Source organism: Larus michahellis, chromosome 9, assembly GCF_964199755.1.
Source record: "Larus michahellis chromosome 9, bLarMic1.1, whole genome shotgun sequence".
Lineage (NCBI taxonomy): Eukaryota > Metazoa > Chordata > Aves > Charadriiformes > Laridae > Larus > Larus michahellis.
In genome coordinates this window covers 24274496-24284685 of record NC_133904.1, presented here as the reverse complement: position 1 = coordinate 24284685, position 10190 = coordinate 24274496, and the positions used below count along the sequence as shown (strand labels likewise).

General features: G+C 61.5%; 1 protein-coding gene across 2 annotated transcripts; it reads right to left on the bottom strand.

The window, feature by feature from the left end:
* Positions 1–1145: 1145 nt before the first annotated feature.
* Positions 1146–9208, bottom strand: C9H15orf39 (chromosome 9 C15orf39 homolog). Of its 2 annotated transcripts, none has more exons than XM_074600871.1 (3): positions 9078–9208; positions 1706–4886; positions 1146–1183 (listed from the first exon to the last, which is right to left on the bottom strand). In XM_074600871.1, the coding sequence occupies exons 2-3, from the start codon at positions 4824–4826 to the stop codon at positions 1146–1148; spliced, it is 3159 nt and encodes a 1052-aa protein (XP_074456972.1). In that variant the 5' UTR covers positions 4827–4886; positions 9078–9208. The 2 variants fall into 2 exon arrangements, with proteins under 2 accessions (XP_074456972.1, XP_074456973.1); XM_074600872.1 differs by lacking the exon at positions 9078–9208 and adding an exon at positions 6300–6388.
* Between the last annotated feature and the right edge of the window lie 982 nt (positions 9209–10190).

Below are 10190 nucleotides of genomic sequence, written 5' to 3'. Positions count from 1 at the left end.
TTACTATATATTTTTTTTTTAAAAAAAAAAACAACACATAACCTGAAGGCAGCAGCTCCTTATAAAGGTGAGTTTGTAACATTTTTAAAATGTCTTCATGTAAAACAACAAAAAAATCAGTCCTGTAATGACAGAAGTTGTGATTCCCTTGACCCTTAACGTTGTGTTAAGTATGAAGATTAAAAACCAGGAGGAAGGTTCGTTTGTTGGGAACAGCGTGTATAAAGCGGGAGAGGCAAGCCAGAGGAGAGAGGAGGGGATGTGGGAAAGCATCCCTGCAGCAGCCAGCCTTTCTCTAAGGCTGGGGACGGCGGCGTGGCCATTTCCATGCTCCTCTTGTGGGCACAAATGCTGGCCCAGCCCTCCAGCTCCGCTGGGACTCCCACCATTCCCTCCCCAGTTCACCGGCTCCAGCCTGGCTGGTTGTGGATGGAGATGGGAGACGCGTTAAAAGATGACGGATTAAAAGAAACGAAGCCCCGAAATGGGCTTGAGCCCATCCCAGCTGGGATGCTGGGGGCCAGGGGACCATGCCGGCCATCCCTGCTTGCGGCTGTGGAGCATCTCTGGCTCGTGTGGCCCTGCCACCAAGCGTTATCCTCAGAGGGTCCCTGCGGCGTCGGTGGCCTCCAGGTACCAGCATCCTGGGAGGACCTGTCCCCTGTCCCCATCCTTGGGAGCAGCCGCCCCGGCGCAGGGAGCCAAGCATCTCCCTGCAGGTCTGCTGGTGATGGCCTGCTCTGTCTTGGCATCCGCGTCACTGCCAGAGGGGACCCCGCTCTGGGGGCGAGGGGGACCTTCCCTTTCCTGTCCTTGTGGGCGGGCAGCTCAGCTGTTGCCCGTGCCGCATTCCTTGGTGCCTCCTTTTCCTTCGTGCGATCCATGGCTATCGGTTGCCATCAGCTTTCAGTGCCTTCACGCCAGGGCTACCTGGGAGAGGGAAGAGTGGTTGGGGACGGCAGGGTCTTCACCTCCCCATCCCGAATAAACCCCCAGTCCCCGGCCACAAATCCCCCCTCCAGCCCAGCCCAGGCAGCGAGGCTACACGTGTGCTCCTCCCCAAACTTCCCGTTGTCACACCAAAGACACAAATACATAACCACCTTCACAGACCTACACAGAAATGCACACATATGGAGAGTTACCTACTTGGAGGGGGGCTGGCCGGCCTGCGAGCTTGAACCTGTAAGAAACCAAAGTGTTGGCAATGGCCTTGAGCGGCAAAAGGGCATCAGGATGGGGAGCAGCAGTGGGACTGTCACTGGTGGGACGGGACAGCCATGGGTGGCAGGTCCAGCACGTAGGGTGCGTGCTGCCCCGCTCCCAGCGTGTTCCCAAGCCACCCGGGCCCACAGCCCTTGGAGGAGGAGAGGTGGCCTGGAGGTGACCACCACCTCCTCAACATCCCACGGATGATTGTTCTCACCCTGGTGCGCAATGACAATCCCCCCAGCTCCACTAGCACCCCCAGCTCGATCACCACCTCCAACTCAAGCTTTGTCCCTCGACAACCCACGGAGAAAGGCTAAATATTCTGCTCCGCAGAACCCTTCGTAGAACAAGGGTGCTGAGGGACCATGCAAGCAATGGATGCTCCCACCAAACAGCAGCATCCAGGAGGCGGATGTGGCTGGACCTTCCCTGAAAGAGTCCCAGGGACCCACTGGTGTCACCAGCCCTCCATGGGAGATGACAGGCTACCTACCGAGCTGCTGCCTGATGGAGTTGTGCCAGTGGAGGTTCAGCAGGTCCGGGTAGATGTCGGGGAGCTGTTTGAGGGCCAGGAGCTTCAGCATGCGCGAGGTGCAGCTCTTCAGCTCCAGGTCCCTCAAGTGCCTCTCCTCTGAGAGCGTGGTGGGGCGCAGCTCTACCTTGTGCTCCTGCAGCACTTGGTCAATGGAGGCCCCGGGGAGCTTGGGGAAGAGCTTCTCCTTCACCACGTGGATGGGGATGAAGATGGCCCCTGCTCGGACTACGTGGGGGAAAGGACACTTGCGAGCAAACATGAAAGTCTCCAGCTGAGACAGCAGGTTACTGAGGAGGGTGGGCACATCTTGGAAAGCCAACCAGATCTGTTTGCCTTTCGTGGGCTTCTGAGGTTCAGGGATCCTGGAGCCATTCTTGGGTTTGGGAGGGGATTTGGGCATCTCTCCAAGCTCCTCCACCACCTCTGCCTTCTTCAACCACTCCCGCAGGATCTCCGGGGAGGACCTGGACACTGAGCATGAAATAACGTTGCAGAGCAAGGCGTGCAGGCTGCTGAAATACTGGCCAGCAGAGCTCTGTGGGCCAGGGGGCTCACACTGCCCGGCCAGCGAGACGCTCTCCTCTCCCGGCACATGGCGGGCTTCGGGCAACCGGGGCTGCTCCGGGTCTGGGCAAGCCCCCCGCAGTGCGGAAGGGCCGGGTTGTGGGGCTGGGGGGCTGCTGGCTGGCGGGGAGGCGGGGAGGGTCTGCGGCAGTGCGGGGATGCTGCCAGAGGGGGCTGGTGGCAGTGGGCTGGTCTGGGGGGCGCAGGGGCTGCTGGCCGGCTGGGGGGACACAGCGCCGGGCGGGCGGGAGCGCAGGATCTTGTATTTTTTGAACATGAACGTGGCTGAGCTCTGGAAGTTGCTCTTGTCCCCAGAGCCCACCTCAATCAGCAAGGGCAGCCCCCCGAGTTTGGCCCCCTCTCCCGCCCTCACCTTCCCCCCTGGACCCTCTTTCTCCTGCTCTGCATCCTCCCTGTTTGGTGCCCCCTCTGCATGGCCAGCAGGTCCCTGGGTCTTCCCAGCTTTCACCAGTTTCTTCTTCAAGCTGAGGTCCAGCACAATGTCCTCAGCGGCTGGCTCCCCGCTCCCCACCCCACCAGGGCTGCCCTCCCGAGACCCCAGCTCTTGGGGCACAGGCTTTGGTTTTTCGGGGACCTTTCCATGACAGCTTTCCTCTTGGCTCTGGACCATGCCACTGCCCGTCTTCAGCGCCTGGCCAGACACTGTCCCTGCAGGCAGCAGGCTGGACATCACCGAGACATCCCCAAGGGCTGCAGGATCCTGGCGGCCCCCCGTGTTTTGGGTTGGGGGGTCCCCCCGCAGATGTTCCCTGTAGAAGGGGACCTGGGCTGAGGCCTTCGTCCCCTCCAGGTAATCTCGGTAAGGTGCCAGGCTGAAGACGTTGTTGATCACTGGCATGGGTGGGGAGGAAGGAGAAAACTCGCCATTCCTGGGGGCTTTAAGCCCCTGTGGGGGGGAGGCATCCAGAGAAGGGGGAACGAGGTCCTTGGCTGCATCCTTGACCTTGCAGGCATCTCCCTTCCCTACGACGATGGGAGCCGGTGGTTCCCCCCGGGTGGTCTCTTGGGGGGCCGGGCTGCTCGTCTTCCTCCCAGGGTAAGGGGGGTCCTGCTCCCCTCGGCTCTGGTTCACCCAGCTTCTTTCTCCTTTAGGAAACGCCTCGCCAGAGCCCTTGGCGACCTTCTCCAGGGCACAGACAGGTTGGAAAGCACTGTTGTGCCTCGCTGCCACTCGCCCATGAGGACTTTCCACCGGGTGCCGCTCGCAGCCTGGCTCCGTGCTGGTGAAGGAGGTGCCCAATACGGCCGTGTCACTGGGGCTGAAGGCAAAGCCAGGGACTGGCAAGTAGCCAGCTCGCTGCGGCGGCTTCGCATCCCTTGGCAGCACCTCCAGCTTGGTGGGCGGTGATGCCACAGTGCCGGCACTGCCTGCCCTTGGCACGTAGGTGTCCAAGGGGCTGGGGAAGAAGCTCCGTGAAGCTTGGGGCTTAAGGTAAGAGCTGGGAAAGGGCTCCCCACTCCCTGCAAAGCTGAAGCCTTTGTAGGCGCTGGGCTGTGGCTCCACAGTGGGAGGCGGGGGGTGGTAGAGGAGGGGTGCCTTCTGGAGGGGCAGCGGGTAGTGGGTGTGCGGGTAGCACGCCAGTGGCCTCTCCCGGTATGCCATGCTGGTGGCGGGGGGCTGTAGCTTGGGCCAGGGGTCCGGGCTGAGGCTGGGGACCTCGGGCACCTTCCTCTGGCCGTGGGCAGCGGGGCAGCCGGCTTCCAGCAAGGGGGTGCTCCTGTATTTCTCAAAGGCGGCGTAATAGGGGGAGAAGGCGACCGGAGAGCCCACTTTCTCCTTCATGGGCAGCGCCAGGCTGGGGTGAAGTGGCAGGGGGCTGGGCTCAGAGCGGGGACCCCTCTTGTGCAGACCAGCGCTGCCGCGGGGCTCGCCGGGGTGGAGGGGGTGGCTGGCGGGGGCGGTGGCCGGCAGAGCCCAGTCTGCATCCCCCAGTCTCTCCATGCTGGGTCCCAGCGGCAGGGCCACCCTGGACTCCATGAAGCAGGCGGGGGCTCTGTACACAGGCTTGGGGACAGCCAGGGGGGCCGCCTTGTTCACCGCCACTGATTTCTTCACCGGGAAAGGGTGTCCCACAGCCGGCAAGGGGCTGGGCAGCTTCTCCCTCGCCATCAGCAGCTCCCGCATCAGGCTGTCCTTGCTCTTTTGGGTGGCTGGAGGCTGCAGCCCAGCGCCCAGGCTCTCGGGGCGGTACAGCAGGCAGCTCGCCAGCGGCCCCTCTACCGGCACGGGCTGGCTGCCAGCACCGGGACCATAGTGCAGGTAAGCGGACACTGGGCTCCAGTGCCCCAGGGGCTGCTCAGGGCCGTCGGGGCTCTGCAGTGGGCAGGCGAAGTAGGAACCCTTGTAGTTGAAATGGTTTTCGGAGCCAGGGTTGGGCACAGGGCTGGATTTGCAGAGGCCAACAGGAAAGCCAGCGGCAGGCTCCATCTCCAGCCGAGGTAGCTTGTTGAAAATCATGGGGTCCAGAGACTCCACGTGACGTTTTGAGGCCATTTATACGTTGCTGCCGGTGTCCCGACCAGGGCGTGAAATGGGAGAGGTGAGCTGGCCTTCCTGAAAGGGAGAGAGAGAGAGAAAATACATCGTGAACAAAGCAAGTGCCCACGGAAAGCACTTGGCCCATGGAGGAAAGGCGTGGGATGACAGGGTCTGCTGAAAGCTCTCCAAAAGTCCACTTGGCTGCAGAAAGCATGTTGGTATTCATGGGCAGCTTTTCCGTATTCATTTGTGATGCTCAGCATCCCACTGGCAGGCTAAAGGAGAGGAGGGGAGCCATGGAAAGCCCTGCTCGTCTCCCAGGCAGCTTCTGCCAAGGGCAACAGGGACGTGCTTCCCTTCTCCAATCCTCCCGGCACCTGGCAGAGATCCTCAAAAAACCCCAGCCCACCCTGCTTGAGAAGCAACATTCGATCCTCGGCGTGGAAGTCAGGGATCTGCTCAGGCGCTCCCCTCCCTTGGTGCTGGCCCTGCAGCCCTGCACGAGCCAGGGGGGAGCCCGAAGCCGGCAGGGGGGATCCTGGCAGGCTGGTGGAGCATTTCTCCTTCCGGCTCCTTAGAAAAGCCCTGAAAAGCTCTCAGCGCTTGTTTCCAAGCCTCAGTGAGCGGCTGTTGCAGGCAGCAGGGAGCCAAGCCGGGTCAGCTCAGGTGAAGAGCCGGCAGCCCATGGCAAGGCACAAACACAGAGTGCCCCAAATTTCGGCCCCACTTTCTCCTTTCCGGCTCCTTTGAGGCTTTTTCCCTCGATGCAGCAGCCTGCAGCTCAGGGGGACCCTCTGCCTTGGCGTCTCTTCGGATTTTGGGCTGCTGCTGCTGCAGTGGGGTTCGGGTGCTGGCCCACAGTGCCAGGCAGTGCATGCCAGCAGGTGGAGCTGGCAGACCGTCACGGCATCACCCCACGTCCCCTCAGCATCCCAAGTATCCCCCCAGCATCTCCTGGCATCACCCAGCATCCCCCCAGCGCTGCCCAGTGGCTCCTGAGCATCCCACTGAGACACCTGAGCATCACTTGAGCCCCGAGAGCATCACTGCACAACCACCCAGCATCCCTTCAGCATCACCTGAGCATCATGGGCATGACCCAAACAAGCCCCACAGCCTGCCTGAGCACCGCTGGATCATGGCTCAGCATCTCCCCAGCATGGCCAAATGTCACCCAGCGTCTTCCAAGCCCGGCCAAGCATCACCCAGCATCCCCCCAGCTTGGCCAGATACCACCCAGCCTCTCCCCAGCATGGCCAAACAGGTCAAACCACACCGTCTCTCCTCGCCCCGGCCCGGTGGTGAAGCTGCTGGCTGAGATATTTTGGGGTCTGTGCCTAGGAGGAGAAGCCGGCTGCACATTGCCACGTCATCCTCCCCGCCAAAAGAAGCCAAGGGCTTTCCTTACACCCTGGCTAGGAAAATGCGAAGCAGAAGGGGGGTCCCAAACTGGGTTATTTTCCCCTCCCTCCAGCTCTCCCCACTCACCAGCGGCCGAGAGGGATCTCTCAGGAGGGTGGAGTTTGAATCAGTCCCCTGGGGAGATGCTGCGCGGGAGATGCAGGCGTGGGATCCCTTCCATGTGGTGACGATGCTCGGGGTGGACAAGCTGGGACAGAAACCTGGGTTCTTGTGAATTCTGGTGTTTCCTCGCTGCTTTTTCCCCTTTCCCCGAAATGCACCAATCTACAAAACCTGCGGGGTCGGGGTCATTGTGCAACCGGCCCCGCTGTCACCGCGAGACCGGGTTATGCCTCCGGGCACGTCAGCAGTGCCAAAGCAATCATGGCCTTTCCAAATCGCCTGCAACCGCAGCAGCGGAGACCCCTCTTTGGGTGGAAGGGAGGGAAAAGTCCTCGTAACCCCCTTACAGGGAGACCTTTCCCCTCGGGAACACCCTTTCTCACCCATTTAATAGGAAAGCGGGCGGCCAGCTCTGACTTCCAGCCTTGCTGGAGGGATGCAGGACAGAGTAAGTCATCCCACAGTGGCTTCCAGAGCCAGGCGCATGGATTCTCTGATGTCTGATAGGGTTTGAGCTCATGAACCTCATTAGGGTGAAGGCACTAATGGGCTCCCTCTTTCTATGAAATACTCTGGGGCCGTCCCTGCACCATCCGAGACCCAAGAAAAGAGCTCTGCATTTGCTGTCACCATCAGCCCTTCCCCTCTGGGACTATTCCCTTGCAGCCAGCGCAACGATGCCCTCCTTTCCTCTCTCCTCTCCCCACCCCGCCACGGTCCGTGGGGACGAAAGGGGCACCCAGGAATCACGGCCGGAAGGATGGCTGGGTGAACACTACCACGTGTGGCCAGTGCTCGTGATACTGAAACCCCACGGCTGGGGAAAGCAGTGGCTGGATTAAACACAACCGATTTATTCCTCTTTTTTTGTTGTTGTTTTTTTGTTGGTTTTTTTTTTGTATTTTTCTTCCCCTCCCCTCTTCACCACAGGGGTTTTTCCCAGCAGGTACTGGTTGGCCCAGGAGGGAGAAAAAGTAAAACCAAATGAAAAGAAGCACGTGCCACCCTGCTGCGCGCAGGTGAAACCTCCCCAATAAGCACTGGCGGGCCACAGCAAGCTTTATCTGCCGCATTTGGGATGTTGAAAGGGCATGGAACGGTTCCCGTCCCCCCCTCCACCGGGGGCTCGTTGGCCTGCCAACGACGCCGGGGATGGGTCAGACGACTCTTTTTGCTCCGACAGCTCCGAACAAGTGCAGCCGTGTCTGTTATTGCCGGGGCAGTCAGGCGCCGCACTGGGCTCCCCAGCGTTTCCTCCCCAGGATGCGATGCCCTAAACGCGGCGGTAATAAGCCGGAGCTTCTCATCGCAGCCTCCCGCCTCCTCAATCGCCACGTGATGTGAAGAAACAGCCGCCAACTCCCAGCCAGCCGGCAGGAATCGAGAAGTAAAACTCAAAAGCCTCTTCAGCTCGCTGGCGTGGGGCGTCTCCAACTGTCCTGCAGCCCCCAAGGCACCCCCCCGGGGTCCTGCAACAGGGGGCTGGTGATGGACGGGGCTTTCCCCGTGTCACCTTGAGGCGGGTGGACTTCTCTCCCGGTAAGAAGGAGGTTTCCTGTCTGGCTGTAATACCAGTTTCACAATTGCGGGGACCTTGGGTCCCTGCCGAGGAGGTCACCTTTCCCATTTCTCTGGTGGGTTTGGATGCAATCGCCGGCAAGGCTCCTGCCGCCCCGCCCCCCCCCCACATTGAGGTCATTTAGGGGAGCAACCAAGAGGCCTCAGCAATTACAGCTCCCTCATTTCACACCGTATCCCTCTTCGAAAAAAGTTTGCAGGTCCCAAGCTTTTCCGAAGGGAGGCAAAAGCCCAGCCGAAGCCTCCACTCGGACCAAGCCAGCTGCTTTTTGGGACAGTCTCCTCACGGAACACGTGCAGCAAGCCATCGCTCGTACTGCAAATAGGTTTGTTATTCACACACACACACCCTCCCCAGCAATATATATATATATATATATAAAAGAAAACTTAATTAAACATGTAGCAGCCACTAGAAGGCCACAGCCGCTGCCTCCAAAATGGCATCTGGATATTTAGGGCTTCAGACCCCTCGGATGCAGCGATACGAACGCACCCATCGGACTCCGATCCCGTCAGCGTCCCACCCCAGGTTCGCCGCGGTGGGACAGGGACACGCAGCCCGGTGCTGGCGGACCCCGGGCACACCGCATGGCTCCCCCCCCCCGCCCGGCCACGAGGCACCCGCCGGCTGGGGGCTGGACGGCCACCGTCCGTCCTTCTGTCCCCTCCGCACGGCCCCAGCCACCCCCCCATCTGCGCGGGCGATGTTATCCTCACCCCCAAAATAACCCTCGGACAAAGTTTCTGCTCTTGCACGGCGGGGGGGGGGGCTGGAGGCGCGTTTGGCCCCGCGTACACGTTGTGCATCAGCCGCCTGATCTAAAGCGTCCATAAATGGATAAAAAAAACCAACACCCTGGAACCGGAGCCTGAAGCCCATTATTCCCTGCATCGCCCAACGAGAAACAGATGAGCTGCGTTAATCGAGGGTTCAGGAAAGTGTGCTGGGGGTGGGACACGACACCCTCCCGCAGTGCGTACCCCCGGCCGGGAGCTTTACCCTCCCAGGGGAGCTCAAAGGCAAGCGGGGTACGGTGCGGGCAGGGGTCCCCGGAACCACCCCCCCTCCCCGCCGCCCCGCATCTCTCCGGCTCCGGCATGTCCTCCCCTGCCCCGTCCCGCAACCCTCCCCTCCAAGAGCGGATCCGGCCCCGCACTCACCTGCGGCGGCGGCGTGGAGCCTCCCCCGGAGCATCTCTACGGCGCCGGGCGGGGGGCTCGGCGGCGGGGGGGCGACTGGTGCCGGTACCCCGCTCGGCCGGCAGCCCGCATTGTGCGGAGGAAGTGGGAGGAGGAGGAGGAGGAGGAGGAGGAGGAGGAAGAGATGGGCTGGGTGGTGCGTGTGGGCTGGCTGGAGGAGGGGACGGGACGGGATGGGACGGGACGGGACGGGACGGGACAGCCCAGCCCCAGCCCGCCACATGTGCGCTGAGCTGCTCGGGGCTCTGCCCGTCGCGCTGGGAACGGGGACCCTCGGTACAGGGTAATCCCCCACCACACGCGTTACGGGGAACCCCCGCGGCGGGGAACCCCTGTTATGGAAGGGTTCCCCTTGCAGCAAGCCCCTCCCCCCCCGCCCCCTTATGGTGGAGTAGCCGTATGGGGAGCCTGCCCTGGAGGGAAGCTCCATTAACGGGAGTCCCCGTTGTACGCAGGGAGGGACTCCCAGCTAAGGGGAGCCCCCCATTGCAGGCAGTCCCCATTACGGAGGACCCCCCATTAAGGAGACCCCCCCATTGTATGGAGCCCCTACCAGGGGGGAGCCCCCACTGCAGGCAGTCCCCATTAGGGGCGACTCCCCATGAAGGGCAGACCCATTGCAGGCAGTTCCCATTAGCGAGGATCCCCATGTAAGGGGAGCCCCCATTGCAGGTGGTCCCTATTAGAGGGGACCCCTCATTAAGGAGGGCCCCCATTTCAGCAGTTTCCATTAGGGAGGACCCCTCATTAATGAGAGCCCCCATTGCAGGCAGTCCCTGCATCGTGGGGATCCCTAGTAAACAGTAGCCCCCATTACAGGGACACACCCCACCCTTGCAGAGCAGCCCCGGCACAGGGATGTCCCCCCAACCCGACCCCACTGGCGTGGGGGGGCTGGATGCAGCCACAGGGTCTGGGTCCGGCCAGACATGAGTCCGGCCATCCACACAGAAACTCTTCCCCATCTCCTACGCAGGGACAGAGGGACACTTGAGGTTTCTTAGCCCCCCCAGCCCAAAGAAAAGCCTCTTCTCCTGGATTTAAACCCCCCCACGGCACAAAGGGTCCAGCCCC